This window comes from Accipiter gentilis, chromosome 25 (assembly GCF_929443795.1).
Source record: "Accipiter gentilis chromosome 25, bAccGen1.1, whole genome shotgun sequence".
Classification (NCBI taxonomy): Eukaryota; Metazoa; Chordata; class Aves; order Accipitriformes; family Accipitridae; genus Astur; species Astur gentilis.
This window is the reverse complement of record NC_064904.1, coordinates 18,944,911-18,968,503: the sequence shown is the minus strand read 5'-3', so window position 1 is coordinate 18,968,503 and position 23,593 is coordinate 18,944,911. Positions and strand designations below refer to the sequence as shown.

Here is a 23,593-nt window from a genome sequence, read left to right as displayed (position 1 = left end):
GCCCCAGATGCTGGAGGACGGAGCGTGGGTCCAGCAGGATGAAAGTGGAGTTGCCTTGGCTCAGTGATGTGCTGGAAGCGTTGCCGGCTGCTGTATATGGAATTTTTCCCTTGTAAGAGGAATCCTTGCAGTGTTTCACTCAGCTCTGCTACAGCTTCTGGCATCCTGTTTCTGAGGTGCGAGTTGGTGCTTTCAAAGGAGAGTTGTGAATGTTTGTGTCAGAAATGCAGATGAATGGGTGATTCCTCGAACTCTTACTGGGAGCTGAACATGGCATCTCTTTTGAGTATTTCTTCAAATATTCCTCTCCTGCGGTGCTGCGTTCCAGATTCTAGCCTCCAGTTACCGCCCTCCTCTTGCCCAGTTCCCTGCCCGAGGGTGAACAGCGTGGAGGTCTGGGAATGTGCCTCGGATAACGCAGCAGCCTCCTTCAGTTCCTGGGAGCAAAGTGGAGCAGCGCCCATTTAGCAGGGAGCCAAACGGAGAGCGGCGGTTGTGCCTTTGCGTTGTCGGAGTCCCTTCTCTCCCCGCACGTTGTGCCGTGGCTGTTTCTCTGTCCCTTCTTCGGACAAGGATGGACTCCTGGCAATCACGCTGGTAGCTGGAGCGGATGAAATCTCTGATCGGGTGCAAGAAGAGCTGGTGCTGCCTTCCCAGGGGAAGGGAGAGAAAGAAAACTGAGCCCTTACAGCCTGAAATGCGGGTTTGGTAAGCTCAGGATGTTCACAGTAGATTTAAAAGAGATGCTGGTTTTTTTTCCCAGTCGCTGCTGTACCTGCTGCCTGACCCCCTGGGCGTCAGGAACCCCTCCCCGGTGCTGCTCAGCCATCTCTGCAATGCAGCAGACATTATGACAACCAGGAGGAATGAAATTAGAAAGCTAAAAGAAGGGTGCGGCTGCCTTGTAATCAGCTGTGAAAAGGGAGAGGAAAAGCAGGATCCCTTGTTAATTCGTGACTTCATTCTGTAACGGGGCGCAGGCTTCACCCAAGCTTCGATCTGCTCTGCAGGCTGCACTGGGACGAGCAGCAAAACAACTTTCTGGAAGAAGTTGTCTTGCCAAAGCCATCAGCATCTTCAGCTTAATTTCAGTTAAGGAAGAGGGGGAAGAAACTGCTTTCCTGCCCCCCCCTCCCCCCCAAGACTCCTGGAAAACTTGAGATAACCCATGCCAGGCTGACAGCAGCGAGGAAAGTCCCTGCGAGGCTGAAATAGAAGCAGCGGAGGAAAATATTTTGTAACTAGATAAGGGGCCAGTGAGGTCATTTTTTTTGGAACAGGGTGTGAGATTTTGGTCACCTTCGTTGAACAAGGGGAAAAAATGAGAATAAAATAATAGCATTGGGCTGTTTTGTTCCTTGGAGCAGTTAAATACAGAGGACAGTTTGCTCTCTACCCTACTCCATCCCCACCCTCCCCCTCCAAGCCGGCTGGGGAACGCAGGCTGTTTTATACATTATTTATTACATTGTTTGCCGGAAAGAGCCCTGTTGCAGAGCACTGCTGTTAAAAATTGTTTTACAGAACAAACTTCTGCATGCAGAAGTGGGTTGGTTCTCCATGCAGCCATGCTGAGCTGCCTGCAAGTTGTTTTTTTCCCATAAAGTTGTAAAGCACAGATTTCTGTTTCCTTAAGGGCCAGTTCAGGGAGAACCCAAGGTCTGATGAACTTTTTTTTTTTCCTAAGAGGCAATGAAAAAAATAAATAATCCAGTGGTAGATTTACAAAATTCAGTGTTCAGAAGAACTGTGGACCAAAGACTGTGCTGTGTGCTTGACTTCCCTGCTTAGGAGCAGTTAGAGCGTCTGGACTGAATTTCCAGATATGCCTGTGAAGAAATTGTACTAACATTTCCATTGTTTGTAAGCTTCCAGTTTTCATCAAGCTCTGGGGGTCTCCTGGCATGGACACCACTGAAAAAGCCACCCGAGGCTGAAGCTTGTGGTTGAGCTCTTGCTCCATCCTGCCTGTTGCTACAGCAGCTTTTCTCCTTTGCTGCGTCTCTGCTGCCTGCAACGAGGCTCTGCAGTGCTTTTATCAGGGTTCAGCTACTTGCACTGGCCCCAATTTACTTTCTGCAGCATCTACCCCCCCTACCAGCCCCCAGAACCATCATTTCACACCTGCACAAAACTGCACTGATGCACTCCATCTTGAGTCCTGCGTCTTGCAAGGTGGGCATGGTGCTGAAGTCTCACCCTGGGCTGTTTCTCCTCCCCAGCCTGCATTTGGCTGGTCCGGCCAACCCCGGAGTAGGGACAGGACACAGGAGCCTTATGGGGCTGCTCTCCCATCACAAATCGGCCTTGGCAGAGGACAGAAGCTCCCGCTGACAGCACTGCTTAAGCAAAAGTGACCTAAGCAAGCGGTAGGGACAAGCTGAGCTCAGAGCCAGGCTTGGCTTTGCGCACAGGCTGCTTTCCTGCACAGCCACGACTGACCAACGCTGCGACCGAGGCAGCAAACTACTGCAGCTCCACGTGCAGGAGCCGCAGGCTGCGGCTGCTCCTGCTCTTGAGGGCACTGCAGAGAGGAATCACAGGGCATGGGTCCGGTTTTCTCCTCCATCATTCAGCAGCCAGTAAACCATGGCCTGCTCAGGCACCAGGTCACACAGGCAGAGCTTGCTTCTCGCTGACAAACATGGCCCTTTCCCAGCCACGTTGCTCAGACACACACACAACAGTTTACGTTAATAGTTGCCTCCTTCACAAGACACATATCGCATCCTTCTGCAATGACTGTGTAAAGAGGAGCATCTTCCCTTGCATGCAGAAGTAATTCAGGCTCAGTGGCTGCAGAAAAAAAGTCACCCATCCAAGGAACAGTTCAAAGCCAGGCTTACACAAGAGATTTATCCATTTACATGTACGTATAGGGATGTGTATGCGTGTGTGTGTGTTTTGCAGGACTCCTCTACCTGCTCCAAATAGAGATGCAGTTATTTTATGTAAGAGTATTTTTTTAGAATCAGTATTGCTTATTCCACCGCTGTATGATTGCACTGTAACAGGTCTGGTCCCTGTGATGCTTTGAAGGCTGGAAAGTGTTGTGTACTTCCCCAGCACAGTTAAAAACAAACCACACAGAAGAAGTAACAATTATAAATATACAACTTTAAAAAATTACTGTTAAAGATTTATTGCAATAATACAATAAAATTTAGAAAAAAACCAAAAACATTTGTGTTGAGTTACATCTAGTTCAGAAGTTGCAGAGAGGCCCCGAGTTTTTGCAGTGACGAGCAACCCTTGGGTGTCCCACCTGAGACCCTTCAAAGGCACCTGATTTTCAGCAGAGGGCTGGGCTCTCAAAATCAGGCTCTTCCTTGGCAGCCCAGATCACTGGTCACAGACAAAAGCCACGGCCTAAACTGAAATTCCCACATTCATGCTACCCAAAGTGTTTTGTAAACTCTCAGCTGGCTGTCTTCAAATATCTATAATTACAGATATTCCTGCCCTCCCTCCCCCACCCCCAAAACAACCTGGAAAACTAATCCTGGCAATTGCACTCAAGGTTTGGACACACACAGCTCTTCCTTAGCTACACATGTGCAAAACACTTTAAAAAAAACCAAAACAAAAACCAACCACAATCTGTATTGTGTTACAAAAAAGTTTCATGAAAAGACCAATCCCAATGCATTTTAACACCCTCGCAGTGCCATTGTGCACTTTTACAATATGACATGGTTGCAAATGAATTGCTTGGAAAACATGATAGTTATGAAGTATATGGCTTAAAAAGTTTTTTTTGTGTAGGTTTTTCTTTCCCTAAGTAAATGACAGTGTACAGAGCTGACTCATGGCCTGACCTTTAGAGGTTCAAAGTAGCACAAAGGCAGCAATGAAAGAATGACTAAAATGTGTATTAAAAAAAAGAAAAGATATTTATATGGCAGGGTCCAGTGCAAAATAAATGGGGATCGACGCTAAGAGCCCAATATACAGTACTGGTGAGTACATGCTGGTTGCTAAGAACTGCAAAGGATCCGATAGCTGCAAGTGAGTAAAGTGCTGTGAACTGAACAGTGACCCAGCCCTCCCGGCCATGGCAGCACTCGCTGCTGGGGGGCGCTGGGGGGCACCGTCCCCGTTCAGGCTGCAGTAGTCAAAGGAGTCTTGGCTGTTCTCTTAAAACAAACCCAGCTATTGGATTTAGACCAAAAGAATGGTTAGGACCGAGGGTGTCTTTGCCTAACAGCGTGTGTGCTGTTAGCGCAGAGTTAAGGGTCTTTGGTTTAAAAAAAAAAAGAAAAATTAAAAGATACTGCTGACAACAGATGCCCATCCCCAAGGCCAAAGAGAAAGAGCTGCCATACAAGAGGGGCAGAGGGCTGGGAGACATGATACTCGGCTGGTTCCCCTGGCATGGAGCTCACTGGGGTAGGCAGGCATTGGTACCAAAACTACTTTTCCACCCGCTCCTCAGTGGAGGTGGGAGGCAGTGCTGGCTGGCCTGGAGAGGAACCGCACAGCTCTGGTGGCCAGAGCAAAACCACCACAAAAAGACTCTGCGAGACAGCCAGGTAAGCCAGCCCTGGAACCAGGGCTTCAAACACGCAGGAGGACTCTGCCTGATGGCAGGGACATGGCTTGTGCATCCCTCCCTGCAGCCTCGCCATGCTCCCGGTACAAGCTGCATCGCCACAGGGAGCAGCGGTGGAAATCTTCCCTCTTGGAGGGGTGGGAGGATGCTTTTACTTTAGTTTACCCTGTGGAAAAGTGCAATGTCCCAACTATATAAAATGTAAACCATACATTGGAAGCCTCACTGAGCAAACCCATCTAAGTAATACATACCACAAGGCAGAGGAAGTGGAGGAGCACTTGTTAATGAACACATCTGTCAGTATCACACCTCCTGTAGTTTTACAAGGGAGCCAGCTGCGCTGTGAGCATTTCTGCAGTGAAATGAAATCAACTTCTTGGCATTCAGTAAACAAGAAAAAAAGCCCCACCATAAACATAAAATAGAATAGGGTTTAAAACACATGTAGTGTAGAGACTGTGTGACTTCATTAAACTAGCTTGAAATGAGGTTTTTCTAATATTAAAAAGTGGCAACATGGTGTCATAACTGATGACTATTATTGCAACAATGCAATCCTGTATCAGCATCAAATATGGGTCTAGCTAAGAGAACGTCCAGTGTTTCTTTGGTGTATGATATTAAGAGTAAAGAGCCTGCGTGCTTTGGACAGCACAACATGAAACTTCTAGACTACCTACCAGTGGAAACAGCATGAAACAAGCCAGTTTTCTATGGCAAAACTGGGTAGAGATTCACAACCAAATGTAAAAGAGCAATTTGCTGTGTGAATTCTTGTCCATGCTGATTCTTTGTATTAAAAATATGGCAACAGATATTAGAAAACATGTTAAAAATGCATAAGTTTCATGTCCTGAATGAAAAAAATTTAGAAATACACATTTTTGCATTATGCAAGACAGATTTAAAACACACACAAACAAAAACCCTGTAAGGAGTTAAGAAAACATGAACTGCATTTGCACCACTGTCCAGACTGCACACTGAGCAGCCTTCTCTCTGTACTCATCCCAATTCAAATACTCCAAAATCTGTTTCTTCAGAAAGTAGAGCTGGAGGCTGCCGTGTCCTCCTTCTTTGATACTCAACAATGCAGACAGAACCAAGACACAAAGTGCCATCACAGAATCCATCAGAAGTACGTAGCTAGCTAATTTACAAAATGGTACCATCACAGTCATCTTGGGTAAATAAAAAGGTTTTTCTGGTTTACAAAATGAAAGTCTGACCTTTTTTTTGTTCCAGGCACTACTTAACTGAATATGTAAGGTTTACTACAGCATTGCCGGGGAGGGATTCCTTCCACAAATCCTATGATCCTTTTCCCATGCTCTTTAGCGATGTCCAGTGTACGCCTTCAGCCACGAGGTCACCGAGGCAGCAGCGGACGAGATCATTCCACCGGCGCTGCTGCTGGCAATGGGCTGAGATACCTGCGTGCTCTGGCTCTGCAGCATCTCCACCTGCTGGGAGGGGATATCGCAGAACCTGGGGCTTGGCAGATTCTCCCAGTCTGTCCCTAGGTCTGTCTCTTCATCACTGACATGCTCATCTCCGCTCTCGTCCGTTTCTCCAGTGGCACTGGGATCCACAAACTCCATAGAGTCTTCAAGATCAGCACTGATTTCAAAAGGCCCAGACCTGTGAACACGGACACAATGCCATTAGCCTGTTTGGTACCATGCAGGAGAGGGACTGTCACTTTGCTGGTGTGAGTCCTAGGCATGCCAAAGCACCCTGCTCTGTCGTGTACAGCAGAGAAATTAAAACACCTCTGTGTTTATCAGTTGGCAGAGAGACACTTGCTGGCTGCAGAGATAACTGTATTATGACAATGGTGAAACGAAAACAGTTGGCCAGGGAAGCGATAGCTGGGTTCCAATCCACGAAGCAGGAACGGCGGAAGAGCTGTTCTGCTTTGGCAGTGGATAGTGTGAAACATGTACACATAAAAGCAAAAGCTATTGATAATAACTCACAGCTCCACTGGTGGAAATCTCAGCTTGATGCAGAACAGTTTTTATTTTTAACGCTAGCCCTCACCAGGCCAAGACCGCTGACAGAGCTGCAGCCAGGGGAAGGGTGTAGTTTACAACTTAGAGAACTGGGTTGGCACAACTCACTAGTGGAGACTTCCCATAGCAGCACTTCACCCTGAGCAACATCAAGATCTTTTTTACTATGAGGCTGGTCAAACACTGGAACAGCTTGCTCAGAGAGGCCGCGGAGTTTCCACTGGAGATACTCAAAACCCCACCAGCCACTGGACCTTGGTAAGTTGCCCTAGTTGGCTCTGCTTTGAGTGGGGCGATGGGCTGGATGTCCAGAGGTCCTGGTCAAACCCACCTGCGTGTGACTCCGAGTTCCCTGCTGCCACTGCCTGGTGGGAGAAGCAATTGCATCCCACCCCATCCCACTGCTTTGCACTAGAGTACGGGCAGCCCAAATCTGAAACATCTTTACTGAGCCAAAGCAGGCAGTTTCACAGACCCCATGACCCACGGTCAGAGAGCGCGAGGTTTTCAAGGAGGCAGTGAAAGGTGGATTCCCCACAGCAAGCAGCATCCCTGCCAAAGTTCATTCCAAAGCACAAAGCTGCTCGGTGAAACAGCAGCAAGAATTTAACATGGGTAAGAGTGTTTCTGCAGCCTTAGCGGGAGAAGCTGCCTGAAGCAGTGATTTAGCATGGAAAACTGTAATCCAAACAATTAAAGCTTGGTAAAGTTATATGTATCTGAAAACAGTAGCTTATAAAAGGAGACTGTCAGGCAACTACAGGCCTAGATATCTAAAGGAAAATAAAGAGAGCTGGTTGCTGCAAACTTTGCAGACAGCTGAGAAATTAAAGGTAAACACTCCTCTTTCATAATCCGGAAAGGAATGGGAGTGCTGCCTTCTGGCAAAGCATTTTGCTTAACAAGGCAACATAAGAAGAGAGTCATCAGGTTTAAGACCAGAAGGGACCATTAGATCATCCTGAGTGACCTCCTCTGTAAAAAAGGCCATTACGTTCCACCCATTCCCCCTGCCCAGTAACTTCTGCCTGATGAAAGCATCCATTCCAGAAACTCATCCAGCCTTGACAGGACAACATAAGGGAACAGAGAATCCCCACCTTCATTCTTGCAGGTAATTAATCTCTGTGTTAAGTGCATGTGCCTCATTTCAACCTAGCTCAGACACTTTGCTTCCAGTGGCATCTATAAAGCTGTTCAGTAGCCTGTATTTTCTCCCCATAAAGGTGTGGAAATAGGTCACCTCTCAATCTCATCTCTAGCAAGCTAAGACAGTTCTATACGGACTAAACTATGCCCCTCACTGCTAGGTATTTTCTCCAACTCTTTCCTGTAACCTCTTCTTTTACTATGTGGACCCGACTGATGCATGTGGAGCTCAGTAACATTTGCACAGGGAAGGGAGACCCACTATGGCACTGGGACCTTCTACAGCAGCTGCTTTCCAGGACACAATTCTTCATTCTCTGGGTATTTCCTGCACTCTCCCTCTTTTCAGGCAAGCAGCAGCAAGTACATAATTTTTTCCAAACTGAGCTATGTTACAAAGATTTGGCTCCCCATATCTTTGGGCTGAATCAGCAGAGTTATACCCAGAGAACATAAGGTAAGTGGTTAGAGGCATGCAATCAGTTCCTCTCAGTGGCACTGCAGGTTTTTAAATAAAACTGGATCTGTACACAAGAATAAAGTGGAAAAGTATATTTCAGAACATTACTGTGTGTAAAGGGGGATAAAGCACTTGTCAGATTAAACAAATATTTGCAGACTATCTCAGGCACAAGTGACTTGTGACTGGATTATCCCAACAGGAAATCAATGTTGTTGGCTTTCTTGTATTTAGATTGTAAAAAAAATTATTAAACCTGGTGCATGCAGCCCACAGGAACCGATGTTCTTTTCATCACGTACTGAGTTAACAGAAAACTTGTCTTTAATCTTAATTTACATATAAATGAATATTATTTGAAGTGTTGACTTTGGTCTAGGTTGTTCATTGACTGGAAGTATTTTGGGAAAGGTTTACCTAGTATTCGTTTTAGGGTTTATATTGCTGGATGTTCCTAGGTACTTACACGTTGGCAAGATGTGGGCAGGGTCGTATCCAGAGTACAGTGAGACTGCCTGGCATACGTGCTGCTGTCCCCTGGAGGAAAAGAGTTCCTGCTTCTGGGCATAGGGGAAACAATTCCATAATCAGCTATGAAGCCTCCAGCTGAGCCTGCCATATGCAAAAGCACAGCATACACACATCTCTGAAGTCTAATTTCCTACTCAGGACCCCCTTTTTCTGTCCTCTCTTGTCTCCTCCTTGTAACTACCCTGAATTCTGATGTGCTGAGGACTGAGCTATAGGTACAGCAGAAGAGAATTTCCCTCATAAGTAACAAGGCAAATGCATAACTTCAAAAGGGATTCAGTCACAGGTGAGTTGAGATACTGCTGTTCTTACCTGCCCAAGTTCTCAGTGTCTGGGCTGACCAGGTACATAAGGTTCCTGAGCGTATGCAGTGGGTGCAACAGATCCAAATTTACATGCTACCATGGGGAAGGTAAGAAAAAGACATGATCAGTTACTGGAGGAAACCTGCAGGCACAGTTGATATTTTAAAAGCTATTTAAAGAATCCCCATATACATTCCCCCTACCTGAGAGAAGCAAAGGTGAAGGATATTAGCATTCAGCTTCTTCACTGCCCGCGTGAACCTGTGTCTGCTGAGATTCTCTCCACAGAACTCGCTGTTGAAACACCATACACACACATATATATACAGAAAGCAAAAAGCTGTGAAAATACACCTACTGGAGACATCAGCATTCTGTGCCCTGGCTTTGTAACAGATCCCAGAGCAAACATCCTTACAGCAAGCACTTCTTTAAACTGTACAGCCAGTTTTAGAGTGCTCAGGAGATTAATTTTTCACCTAGCAAGACTGTTAGCATTTCATCAACAAGCACTGCTTGCCGTAGTCTCACCAGTTTCAACAAGACAAGCGATGTAAACTCTATGAAACTCAAAGATCCCTTGTAGCCGAGCTATTTCAGCTCTCCTTTTACATCTTGCATCATTTCCTGTTCCCAAGCTCTTCCTTCTGCAAAGACTGAGCACCCAAATAATAGTATTAAAAAAATGCAGAGACCCTACACAAATTTTGTGCCTTCACTTTGGCAACTGCTGTTTTTAAACACTTAAAAGAATCTCGGCAGCATATTTGAGACCTCTGGAAACCTGACGAGGTCTACACCTCCCTCAGTGCTTCTGTACAGATCCCATCTGCTCCACACAGACATTAAAAACATAACAGTGCTTTTCATCACAACTGAGATTTACCCAACACACTCCTAGACGTCTGGCAGCCAGGTACATTCCCCCTTGGTGTTTTATCCTAAAGAGAATTACATTGCTGTCATGCCATATTATAAGGCCTTGTTCCAAAGCACTTAATGTAGTGGAGCTATTCAAGATGACTACAAGTTGCTGAATTGAGCTGGGATTTTGTAAAGTACAGTAGGGTCTCATAAAATGAAAAGTGCTATTCATGGACTGTCATATTTCTTTTCTAATTTGAGGATGCTGAATATACCAATTAGAAAGCTGTTGTTTTCAACTATGATGGTTGGTCTACACTCTCAGGAGGTAAAAGAGGGAGGAACTATTGACTGGTCTAAAATCCTACTGGCCCTCCACCCAAAATTAAACAGCACAAAAATCCATGAGCCATCAACCATTACCATAAAAGCTGTTCCAAGTAATGACTTCGTTCCCAAAACCAAACTGAATTAAGATCAGTCAAAACTGGTCACTGATTCACCTCCTCAGAGGCTTGCATTTACTTGCCTGTTGCAGAGCTTCTTGGGAAGATTTACATCAAGTATGAGAGACAAAGTGTTAACAAGCTGAGTTGCATAGCACAATGCAGCACTGATGGTATAAGCAGGGTTATTATGTTCCATATCTAAAAGAAATAAAAACATCATGAAAGTCATTTTAAATGAAGTCTCAGTGGGTGTGTTAATGCATTAGTGAAGTCTACTCTGGAAAATGTCATTTGTAAGTACTGAGAACAGCCTGAATCCAGCAATCATTTACAGTGAAATCTGTCAGAAGTTGGTAGAAAATAGTAATTCTTGGAATTCCTGTTAAAACGACGACATGTGAACCATGTCAAAACTGTGAATAATTAACTTTATCTCTCTATTACATTGTGCTGTGCCCCAGCAAGCATTTCCTGCAAAAGAGGATTTCAGTGGACTAATCCCTATATTGGTATTTATTTCTGACTCAGGTTGGTCTGGGTGAGAACAAATGGACCAGGCTACTGCTCCTCAGTGCCTTCTGTTGGCATCCAAGGCTGCAAGTTCTATGGCTTCTGGAGTATCACAGATGCCTAATCAGACCTTGCTCCTTACCTGGTCCTTGTGTAGTCTTCTTCTCTTCCACCCAATTGTAATATGCTGAATAGTCTCCATTATTAGGAAGGGTTATCCAAGGCCCTGTGATACTGATGCTGGTGTCCCCGTTATGATCATCACACACCCATCTCCCAGAGAGATACGTGGTTCTCCTGGCTTCCGCGAGCTTGCTCACAGTGCTAGAGGTCATAGCATTGTCACTCTCAGAAGACACATCTGCAGGATCTCTGTAGCACCCAAAGAGGAACAGAGTGTTTTTAAAGAAATTTTAGAAATATAATCGGAGATGCACTTGGCAGGCACTTAGCCAGATTTCACAGAGAGTGAAATGCTTGTAGAAACACTCTTGCAAAACTCCTTGTTCCTCAAACTACTTTCCTTTGTTCTGGGATTTTTACTTATCTATTTTAAGAAAGTTTAACATTGGATACATACCTCAGATCTCTCAGTGGGGAGATGCTAGCACCTCCAGATTCTTCTATTCTGGACCTCTATCTTTGGGTCAGATGCTTTGCCTTTGGGAAACACCTCCTCCCCACAGATGCTAAGGGAGTTAGAGTGCCTGGCTTAGACTTATATGACTCACTTCTGGGTGTCTAAAGCTAAGCAAAATGAGTCCAAAAGGATAAGCCTTCTGTACCTCATGCTTGTCTTTACTTCTTCAATGGGAAATATGACTGACGTTAGCTCCAGGATATGCGTCCGACGAAGATTTGCCAGATGCTCGTACTGGGTTTTCAAGTCATAGGTTTTTTTCTCTACCAAGTCTCCCAGCTTGCGGTTATGCCTCTGGATCTTCTCTTTCTTCTCCTGATGCCGCTGAGCCCTGCGATAATGCTTCTGGTTCTCCTCTTTAATTCTCAGAAGCCCCTCCGTGTCTGTGAAAACAGCAGCAGATGTTAGCCTTGGAAAAGGAGCTGTGAGGTACTTGTAGTAAGCTTGAGAAAAGCATTATTAGTATTTATAGAAAAAAAAGACCTGTAACAACTTTAAACAGAAAACCCTGCTAAACTATTAACATCTTCCAGCGGCTAAGTGGTACAACTTCTTAATCTTTTCTGAAGATCTCCAAAGAGACTGAAACTGGGATTAATCTTTCCCCATCTTTCACCCAGCTATTTTTGGATTTGGAGCAGAAAAGCCAAGATTTCACAGTTTAATTAAACTTCTGAGGTAATCATTATGACAGAAATAGCTTGACTGTACACGTTTGTGTGGTGCTGGCCAAAAAGACATGCATTGCTTGCAGCCAAAATCAAGTGCAGATAGCATCTTCATTCACCATTTCTGGCACCACTGCTGCTGTTAGTGTATGTTATTTGGGCTTTGCGCTTATGTATGTGCTCTTAAAGGACTTGGATCCCAACGGTGCAGACTTCTTGTTACCACAAGGGAACACTGACTACCTCCCTTTCCAGTCACAAAATGAGAAATGCACTTATGTACTCAAGTGCTGCAACGGTCTGAATTTACTCCATGCATCAAGCACACTGAGGCTTGGAAAAATATCCTTCAAGAGCATCTGCTGATTCTCCTATAAAATAATTGACTGCAGTAATGCTTCCAAAAACATATGGTGCCAAAGACAGCAAGTTAACCACTTCTGTCTTTCAAAAGCATACAGAAATATTTCTTATACACACTCTCCAAATACATGTCTAAAACTCTTAAGGTACCCTAGTTTGAATGACAGCCCCCATCTACTAGTCACTCACTTCCCATTTTTATGGCTGAAAAGAAACAGTGTTAGTCAGGTTCTCTTACAGCAAGGCATCACTTCCCTGTAATCAAAAAGTGGGATAACTGTCCCTTGCACAGAAGGGAAGCACTAAGGCCTGACATCATTTTACTGATGTATTTTGACTGCAAGGCACAGATGAGACCAGAGCTACAATAAGAATGGTCCGTGGCACTCAAAGCAGCTGCATTATGTACTACTAAAATCAGGAAAACTTCTAAGCAGCTACAGCTACCTCAAACAACACATTCAGACTATCAGTCTTCCCAATAGGGGAGCACAAAAATTAAAAGCCACATCCACAGAACGGGACCCAAGACAGATTCCCATCCACAGGTCTGTGGCAAGCCAGCACATGACACCCTCCTGCTAGTCCTGGTTTGCACCTGCAGAACTGGAACTGCACAGACATCTGGCTGGTCCGTTGTCTAGCAGGGTGGGAGACCAGGACTGCTGGTACCCCTCAGAGTGTGCCTGCCCCAGCAGACAAAGAAGTGTGCTTTCTTCAAATGTCAGGAATTATTTCTAGTCATCTAACTGATCTGTGTTGATCCATGTGTTTGGTAGGAAGGAATATCTGATACATGGGAGATGCAAAGTCCCAAATTAAAGAAGGTGAGAATAGTTTCCCTGTGCAGATAAGTAGTAATAATTCTCAGGTTTGTAAAATAAATGACCCCCTGTTAGAGGAACCATAGAAAATTGACTTTTGTCTGAGTGATACCAAGAATCCCTATGTGACCACTAGTAATTTAGTTTCCTTTAAGCATTCCTGTAACATCAATGGAAAAAATCAATTAATGCTTGCATTCATATTCCCAAACTCTCCTTTTGCATAAAGAATAAGAGACAGAGGAGGAGTAAAACATCCATCTGTTCAATTTTCACATTCATATTGTACTTGAAAGGCTACTTTTTCAGAGAGTGAACTCCCTTTTCTGCAGGTCCAACAGCAATTATTTGAGAAGCAAGCGAGAACACTGCACACGTTTCCTCTTTAGCAGTCCCAGTGCAGAAACAACTATCTTTTTTTGGCACAGCATCTCTGCTTTATGACCCAGTTTATGAGGTGATTAAAATTTGTTCCCAGAAGTATTTCAGGACACCACTGTGTCCCACACATCTACACTGCCTGATAAATGCAAGCACAGGCACGCTGATCTCTGCCCAACAGAGACCTATGCCAGGTATTTGCAAGATTGTCTCCTTGAACTGTTCTCCACCGACAGAAGACAAACACACATATTTGAAAACCTTATTTTAGGGAGCACCAATTATTGAGGTATCCAGTCAACTGCAAAAGCAGGAGCCCGGCGTTCTAGAAATTGTTCTTATTTCAGAAAACTAAACTATGCCATATCTAAGAGAAAAGAAACAACCTATTTACATTTTCTAATGTGGTCCAAGAGTGAACCAAGTTGGGTTCCTGATCTGCTGGCTACTCATGGAAAGAGTTCATTTTGGGTCTATCTGCAAGAGCAATTGGGGGGTAATTGAGCTAACAACAGGTCAGTTGGGCAATAGTTAGGTCAGTTCACAGGTTAAATCTAATCAAGTTCACTGTGAATCAGAGAAGTTGCAAAATCTGCAGACAATACACTTCACGCAACAGCAGAAAAGTGGAGGAACTCCACTCCCCAGTTAGTCCTAGCATTTTGCCACCTTCAGAGCTGCATTTTGAGAAAAGGTGACTAAGTTCCTCAAAGTCACATTGACCACCTCTTCCCCTTTCTTCACAGTTATTATCTCCTTCATAATAACCTTCTACCTACTGAAAAGCTTGCTTTTCCTCTCTTCTCTAAACCAAACCAAACATCATTTCTCTTAGTCATTCCTTGTGTTTTATTCCTAATACTCTCTTCCAGACTTTGAGCAATTAAAGAAAGATACAAATCAACTGGAGAAATTGGACACCAGACTTCCACTGAGGCAATACCAATGCTGGGCACAGCAGGATAATTGCTTCCATCTTAAACACAGTGCTTATATTAGTATAACCCAGAATGAGGACTGAACCTTTCTGGAGCGGCACTAGATTGATAATTTTTATTTAATTTGCAACTCCCAGATCCTTTCCTGCCAAACCTCACCACTTAACCCCACTTCGGGTTTATGTGTTTCTCCTTCCAAAACAGATATCCTTTTCAGACAATATGTCAATTTATCTGCACGATTTTGAATTTGATCATGTTCTCCACAGAAGTCCTATCGTCATCCACCTTGGCTTCCTCCATTCCACCTTCTATTCTACCATGCAAGCTATTACAGAAAATATTGAACAAAACTGGACCAGGAACAGGCTCCCACTGAGCTCCACCTGTCTCACCTCCTTGGTTTGACAAGTATCACTACTCTTTGAATGCAGCCTTTCTAGGCTTTTGTGTCAGCCTTACAGTGATTACACCCAGAGCAAATGTCTTTGCTTGCTCGTGAGACAGGTTGGGGTAGCGCCCATGGGCAAGGTATGTTGCATCTTCTGCTTCATCCTCCACTAGACCACTTGATCCCCAGACAAGGGGTTAATTGGACATGGCCTATTCTTAACAAAGTGATGCCTATTTTTAATTACCTTATCTTGTAGCTACCTACAAAGTGGCCAGAGGTTTATAATAGGATGACTGTGTCAGCAGTTTAAGGTTCTCCCCTTCTCCACCCTTTGAAAACAGATACTGTTGTCATTCTGTTTCCTGGGCCATCCTCTCTCCCTCATGTGTTCTCAAGTGCTCATGGACTACTTCAGCTTGTTCCTTAAGTTCCCTACAATGAATCTCATAAGGCCTTGCTGACATAATAAAAATAATATTCAGCTGGCTGTATTCTTTCCTTAGTCTGCAGTCCTCTCATGATGTAAAGTTTCAACTGGCTTAGCAGCTGATCACATTTTCTTTCAAGAAGACAAAGCAAAGAAAGCGACAAATGCTTCAGACTTCTTTGCACTATTTGCTCTCTTTCCTGTTAACCAACAGACTGTTACTAAGAAAAAGATGGAGTAGGCAAGTAAGAAATGTATAATATCCATCCTCCTTATTAATTAAAAATCATTTTGCATCTCAGCCTTTTTGATGTTATCACCACAAGCTTGTGCTATTTCTTTATAACTAGCCTCAGGTATATGCCTCTGCTTCCACTCTCTGTACAGCTCCTCTTGAATTTCAAGTCATAAAAATGTTCCAGATTCAATCAATATGCTTCTGAATATGCTTCCAATCTTTCCCTTGCAAGTAGGTTGTAAGAAGTACTGCATTTTCTCTCCTGAAAAATGACCCTAAAAATCTCCCATGTATAAAAAATTTATTGAGTTTCAAAACTGAAGGTGCTGAACAGTAGCAACTCACCAGCCTGTGCCATATTTCAGTGACTCTTGCTCAAGTAGGATTTTAGGATTTCTAGACAGGCATGGGTTAAAATTCATCAGTTACATGACATTGGTAACAGCTGCAGAACTGTTTGCTCCTCTTTATCAAGAGGAAGTGATCAGAAACACTACACTGAATAAAGCCATCTCTAGGGACAAAGCCAAAGTCATAGGCTGCTAAGCATTTACTTTTAAAGCTGTTGCAAAATGATCTCCATCCAGCTGAATGTCTACTGTTTGCTAATTAAACCCCAAGCATAAAAAGGCTAAAATCGACTCACTGATTTGCCTTCAAGTGGATTTAAGAAGTGACGGTTTGGAAATTTACCATTTTTAAAAACTAACAGTCGAATTCACTTCAATTGATTTTTTCACTCTGAGGCACAGAGTTTGCCACATCACAAAAGCATAGGCATTACTCACGTCTTGTCATTTCATCATTTTCTTTGCAAATGGTCTGTTTCAGCTGCTCAATCCTCATCTTGCAAGACATTATTTTCCATCTCTGAAAAAGAACATTCAGCAACTCTAGGGCACAAACGACTTCAAACACACTGACTAATGATTAACAACAAAGCCAGCAGCTTTAGTGCAAAAGTAGCAGGATGTTCTTAATTGGATCAGATGAACAAATAAATATTTCATATACTGTTTTGCACACAGAAGAATGCCACAAACAAACTGAATGCCTAGTAAAAAGTCAATCAGTATAATAAGTTATTGAACAAATATCTAGTAAGAAATGAGAAATATTGATGGCTTGGAGCACTCTGCTTGCAGAGCCAATTTCAGTTTTGCTTACGACAGGCTTTTTGGGAAAGCAACACAATGCCCTTAAGGTAAATTGTAACTTTAAACTAGGAGATCTAGGAATTCAGAGAGTTTAAAAACTATGGGACACTTTGAACAACTCACCAGCTGATCAGTTATCTCTTTCCCTTCCATGGCCTTCAAAACACTAGAGGAAAAAACATGATTGAAAGTTTTATGACTATCTGGACTATGTCTGTCTCCAGCAACAGTGCATTACAGAGACTGTTTTTTTTTTCTGAGAGTTCTTATAGTTTATTTTCATTTAATAACTACAACTTACTGTTTTTGGAATTCTCTCTGTTTGGTTTTAAGATGCATCAGCCTTTCTTTCTTGTCTGAAAACCTGGAAGAGATTAAATGATTTCATTGATATTTTGCACAATATGGCATTATAAGTTGTCTGAAAAGATAAAAAAGACTTAAGCTTGTAGAAGTCTCTAAACCTCAACTATCTGTCTTAATCTTGAGAAGTAATGACTAAACATATAAAACTCTTGCAGAATTCTAGAGCATGTGTCTCAGGAATTGCAACAGAACCTCTAAGCTGAAGAAACATCAGCTTGTCATATTATTGACCTTGTAAGCAAATTGCTTGCTTCTTCTAGAAGATCTATAGCTTAGCGATATCAATATTTTGTGTGTTAAGAAAAACATATACTACTCTAAAATCCTTTAGTCACTGGAGAAATTAACAGTGCCATCTCAGATACCATAGCGAGTCTGAACTGGGGTATTCTACAGGCTTGATGGTATTAGCTGAGTCCACTCCGGCAGCTGGAAATACAGGTTTTCATACACTGTGCATTGCATTTTCTCTTTTCTAATGTGGAAGTGCCTCACTTTATTCATTAAAGGGTCCAAATAGAACAGCACTCTCTCAAGACTTTTACATGACATCCAAATCTTTGTGTTAGTAACAGCAATAAGTTGCATTGTCTTCTACTTATTTCTGCTAGGCACTTGTAGCCATCACAAGTCCATAACCCAAACGTCTGCTTGAGTTCAGCTTCACTGGATGTGTAAGGTATAGGAACTGCAAAGAACTGATCAGAAGGGAATTTTTTTTAGAATTAATCATCTGTTGTCACCCTTGGAATATGCAGCAGCCATGTTCTGCTCCCCTCCATGTTCCACAATGTATTGAGAAACACATTTAAAGAAAATGGTATATGAACGATGCATATTGAGAAATTACAGTGAACCATGATGTGGCAAAGCTGACAGTAAGAGCAAGCAGCAAGAGAAACAGCCAAGAGAGTTAGATGGCATAAAAATAGCAAGTGTGCTTTGTCTTCTGCCAACATATAGCTTTCCAACTTTCCCTTGTGCTTCCCATGTTACAGCACCATCCTGATCCACACCTCAAAACTGTCTTGGGGTGAGTCCACATATGGAAAAACAATTCATTAATTTCCCTCTGAAACATGAAGAATTGAGTTTCACCCTAACAGAGGTCTAATACTTCATATACAACCCATCAAGTCCTTTATTTCAGGGATAGCTTTATTTAGAAAGAATTACACAGTAAGCCTTGACAGGGTGGCATCTTGGGCCTCTCTCTGCTCAAGTCTGTGGGTTTGATTTCAGGTAAAAATTTAAAATGCTTCATTTCTTTCCTTGAAGTGCTGAAATCTGAAAGCTTGGTGACTAACTTCAGGTTCAGAAAGTGTGTAATCACCCTTCCAGATGACATTAGCATTAAAACAACAGCAAAACTACTGGCTGCTGTCTTCATAGTCAACCAAAAATATCTGTTTTCCTTCCAAAACAAACCAAAACCAAATGCGGGTGCTTGGCATAAAAAGCCAGAGGCCATGCGTGAGCCAGAGCAATGTGGTGCAACTGGAGCCTGGCTGCTCAACCCAGCGCATTCGTTCTTCCTGTGTGTCCTCACCCCACCAGTCATCATGGAAATTACAAGAGTGCACCGTACTAGACTCCTGTTTACCACAAGTAATGTGCACCTACTGTAGCCCTGACCTTTGGCTGCAACCAAAAATAACTTGGCCCAGAAACACACCACTCGGCAGTCACACAGGGAGAGAGAGCTGGGATAATTTGGCAATTCTTGTTTTCAAAGCTGGATTAATGGGCACAGAGTCTGACTGCGCAAAATTACCCAAATCATGTCCATCACATCAGCAAAAAGTAGAATGATCTGTCAAGAATCTGGGACTAAATTAAGTTCTTACTGTGGAAGAAAGATAGAAATATTTGTGAAAGCCTACAAAAATTACAGCTCACCACACACTTCAGCAACTATGTCAAACAGCTCCTACAAACTTCTTTAGCAGGTTTCTCCTAAGCAAACATTTCCACTTCTTTATATAGCCCTAATTTTAATTGCATCACAACAAGTAACTAATTTTTCTCTAAGTATCTACAGCCTTTCAATTTGGCAAAGAAACAAAACTTTGGATGAACTATTATAGGAACTCCCATAAAACGTAAACTGAGAGAAGGAGAGAACGCAACATCTCAAATAATCCATTACATGTTCCTCTTTCCTCAAGTCTTATCACATTATGCTAAGATTTTCTAGTTACCTAGCTTATTTCCACATGTTCATAATTAAGAAGCAACCAGAAACGAGGACTTCTTGATCTGTAGGAATTGATTAATGCTGAAGGATTTGAGAACAGCAATAGGGGCATCCACTACTGTACCTATTCACTATAATAAAACTCTATTGTTGCAAAAACTCACTATTCCCAATCATAATCCACAGCTTAGAGAAGTCAGACAGGCTTAGACATCTCAATTATATTGTCTTTGGCTTTTGCCATCTGCAGACACATAAAGCAAAGCAATTCAGTATGCCTGTAAAATACACTCTGAGAATTTATGCATATGGCAGGCTGGAGTAAATTTCCAGGAGGAAGAAGAGTCTCCGAGCTGAAACCAACATAAAGATGCCAGCTTAGCTTTTGAATATACAACACATTACTAATGAAAAGGAGAACGTCAGTAATTATTTTACTGGAGGACTTCCGGACTACTCATCGTTAATTGTAGCTGTACTTCAATAATTAATCTTAACAGCTCCTCAATCTCTCCCCTTCACACATACAGAGTGTGATTTTTGCCAGACATATGAACAACTTGAGTCTTACTGTAGCTTTTATAAAAATTAGCACACAAAGCAGTCCAATGAAAAGAAATCTGAAAGAATTCTTACTGTTAGAATATGAAATAATTTATCTTCTAAGGAAAAAAATCACAAGAAAATTCTAAAAATAAAACACCACTGGATACAAGGGGTAATGCTCACTTTCTTTACTTTTCACAAGAGAGAACAATCCTTTTCCCCAGTCTGTAACACTTTAAAAAGACAAATGGGAGGCCCAAGTGACCCCATACACTTCTACATTCTGAATTTCCCACACTGTGCTTATGACCAAGTCACACAGAAAAGCCCTTGTCATGACCCTGTCAGCCTCTCCAGCACCAGCCATAACACTGATATCTAAAATTAACCCAGGTACTACTAGAAGACATAAAATAAACAAATAAATAATGATGACAGTAAACAATCTGAAATCCAGCCAGTTAGCCACACCTGTCCCTGCATGACTTTGCCATGGTATGTGGTCACTGTTTAAAAAGTCACTCCCTTTCTCCATGCTCACATCACAAGAAACACATAGACACCCACTCACTGCTTACAATGAGGAAACAAAGGAAACTGACCTCTGAAGTGACAAGCTCTCACTTCTATATCAGTCATTCCAAGTATTAATTATAGAATGCAGCCAAAATACTTCAAGCACAGTTTTAAAAATAAGTAATTCCATTATCTTCAAAAGAACAAGAAAAAACTGAGCTTTACAAGGCTTTCCTGATGCAATCAAGCATGCTTATGTTATTCACGTTATTAGTCATATATGTTATGTTGTTCCTTTAATTCATTAATACGAAGTTGCTGTTTCAATGAATTGCACTACTGCTTGGGAAAGTTTTGAGCAGCAGGAGAAACAAAGCCTGGGGAAGTTGAGCATATAGGGAGGCTCTAGGAGAACAGAACAGCAGTGATCCCCACAGATGGAACCACGACGTCCACACAGACTTGGGAGGAAAGACAAAAAAAAGAAAGAGAGCCTTACTTCCTGCAGTTAAGAAACACAGTGTAAACATACAGAAGATTTTCTAGCCACAGATGAATGGGAAAGTTAAAGCATCTTAGGAGGATGCAGTGAAAACTGTCAGACAGAAGAGCTGATCTTGTCTCACATGAGAAGGTATGAGAAAGATAATGAGGGTTTTTCTTCCAACAAGCTGTTGCTTCTGGTGCTTTGGCTAAGGCTGCTTCTTTATGGTTTCATTTTTCTGATGGGTAGAGAAATTACTTAAGCCTTGGTTAATACAGAATGACAGTGGTTCCACCATAACAAAGGCTACAATTGAATTTCTATAATTATGCCTGAAGTTTAGCCAAAATCTCAAGGCTACAGAAAAGGCAGGAAAAAGATACTTGGTTTACGTTTTAAACTCCAAATCCAATTTTTTCCATGGAAGCTACACGTAACCCCAAACAGTCTCAAACGCAAGTTTTCCATCTATTTTAGAAAGACTAAATACAGCTTGTGGTTCTATGACACAGTCTTTCATGTAAAAAAAAGAAAGCCTATCCAGTGGCAGACTAAGGTCTCAATTTTGCAAGCTGATTCACACCAGCTGACACCCCGTGCCCACTCCCACCAACATTAATGGAAGAAAGACACCACCATCCCCTTGGCTGTTCTTGCATTTGGCAGAAGGATGCAAAGAGCCTTCGGAGCGAGGACCATACCGCACCACGCGCTGCTTGCCACCTTCCCAAAATAGTTCAAGAAATCACTCTCAACAGCTGCTAATGAAACTACAAATGAAGGACCAAGAACATGGTGTCAGCCAAAAAAATCAGAGCTATTCCAGAGATGGTGCTGGGCAGACTTTTTAAGAGTCTGGGCTGGCCACGCTGTGAACAACAGCTACAGAGGGGCGATCTGCATCTGAGTCATATAATGAGAATATCTGCTTATTGACGTAACACTCATTCAGCCGCCCTTCCGTAGAGCCAATGCTTTGCAAAAAGGAGCAGGAAGGTGCGTGACTAACTCAAGCAGAGTATTTTTTTTGTAATTCCAATTTTGTAATTCCATGATTAGGACTATTTATACCCCCAAGAAAACAAAAAAGAGGTGCTGTTTCCTCACACACCTCCATGATTTTGTTTAACGATTTAGAAGACTACCGGGTTTAAGGTATGCTGCTGAAAACAGACTCGCACTTCAAATATCCTGCTGCACGGCTCTCTTTTTGCCCTGAACTATCTGGAGCTCCCATCAGCTACATCAACACGGGTGCGCCTGCCGACAGCTGCACTTAAGTGAAAGTCAGGGTGCTATTTTTTATTATTATTTTAAGCATCGCGTTGTGGGTCCTGCTCTGCCTGCCCGTGTGGGGCAGCCCCCCCCCCCAGCAGACAGCCCCACAGTGGGCCTGGCAGCGGCAGGACCGTTCCCCCGCCCCACACCCAGAGCCCCCCGCCCCGGGACAGCGGCTGAACGGCGGGGAAAGTGGGGGGGGGACGACGGGACAAACACACCGTGTCGTGTCGTGTGTGTCCCCCACACCCGGCCCTGAGGGGAGCGGGGGAGGGGCAGCCCAACGGCCGCAGCGCGGGGCGAAGTGAGGCGGGGCGGCCCCCCCCCAGCCCCGGGCGGTGGGGCAGGGGAGGGAGAGGGTGTCCCGTTCCCCCCCGCCCCGTTCCCTCAGGGCCACCAGTACCTCTCGGAGTCGCGGCCGTCGAAGAAGACGAAGTCGCCGCTCTGGACGCACTTGGCGCAGGTGAGGCGGCGGCGCGTGGTGTTGCAGAGCGGGCACCGCTCCACCGCCACGTACAACCCTTCGGCGTCCTCCTCGGCACCCCGCAGAACCGCCGGTCCGGCCCCGGCCCCGGTTTCGGCCCCGCCGCCCTGCCCGCCGGGCTGAGGCCGGCAGCCGCTGGGAGACGCCATGATGGGCTCCCCGCGCCGCCGGTCACGTGGGACTTTGTTTTCGGCCAGGGGCATTGTGGGAAACGGGCGGTGAGGCGGCCCCGGGTCCCTCCGCCGGGCAAAGAAGTAGCGAGGGCGGCTTTGAAAAGAAATAAAACATTTCCTTTTTCTTTCTCGGAGGCTGGCTGCCTGCGGCACCTGCGGAAGGAAGGAGGGCTGCCCCCTTCCCTGCTCCCGGAGCAGGAGAGGGTGGGTGAGCAGTGGTGCAGGGCCTGCCCCACAACAGCAGGCGGGGCGGCCAGCCCAGCTCCACGGGGCCCTGCTGAGGAAATGGTGCATTTTTCTTAAAAATGCAGACAGCATCCATCGCAGATCTGCCATCATGCTTAAAGTCTTCAGTACGCAGCATGGTTGTATTCCGCTTCCCAGGGTGCTGGGTGTTCGCATGAACCTCCCACAGGCACCGCTGGCTGTAACCCAGGACAGGCATCGTTTGATTTTCCAGTGTGAGACACCCTGACCAGTAGCAGGGCACTACTGGTGGGGCTCCAGCTGCAGTTCTGCTCCTCGCAGTCCTGAGGCGGCCATCTGCACCGGAGCCAGCCAGTAACACTGCTGCATGGGCCATGTATGCTAATCGAAGTCAGTCCCTACATTTACAATAATGTCAAGAACAGTTTGGGTAAGAAAAGTGGCAAATATTGGTACGCATCTCTAAGTGACAGA

General features: G+C 44.1%; 1 protein-coding gene across 3 annotated transcripts; it reads right to left on the bottom strand.

Moving 5' to 3' along the window:
• Window positions 1-3,171: 3,171 nt before the first annotated feature.
• Window positions 3,172-23,593, bottom strand: ATG14 (autophagy related 14). 3 transcript variants are annotated; one of them, XR_007509590.1, is made up of 11 exons: window positions 22,659-23,593; window positions 17,170-17,232; window positions 16,992-17,034; window positions 16,500-16,581; window positions 11,624-11,861; window positions 10,981-11,210; window positions 10,405-10,526; window positions 9,219-9,305; window positions 9,023-9,108; window positions 4,807-6,196; window positions 3,172-4,718 (listed from the first exon to the last, which is right to left on the bottom strand). XR_007509590.1 is itself a non-coding variant. In XM_049828579.1 (11 exons), the coding sequence occupies exons 2-11, from the start codon at window positions 23,312-23,314 to the stop codon at window positions 5,890-5,892; spliced, it is 1,914 nt and encodes a 637-aa protein (XP_049684536.1). In that variant the 5' UTR covers window positions 23,315-23,337; window positions 23,406-23,517; the 3' UTR covers window positions 3,172-5,889. The 3 variants fall into 3 exon arrangements, 2 of the variants coding, with proteins under 2 accessions (XP_049684536.1, XP_049684535.1); XM_049828579.1 differs by having other exon boundaries at window positions 3,172-6,196; window positions 22,659-23,337; window positions 23,406-23,517; XM_049828578.1 differs by lacking the exons at window positions 3,172-4,718; window positions 4,807-6,196 and adding an exon at window positions 9,547-9,671 and having other exon boundaries at window positions 9,219-9,309; window positions 10,409-10,526.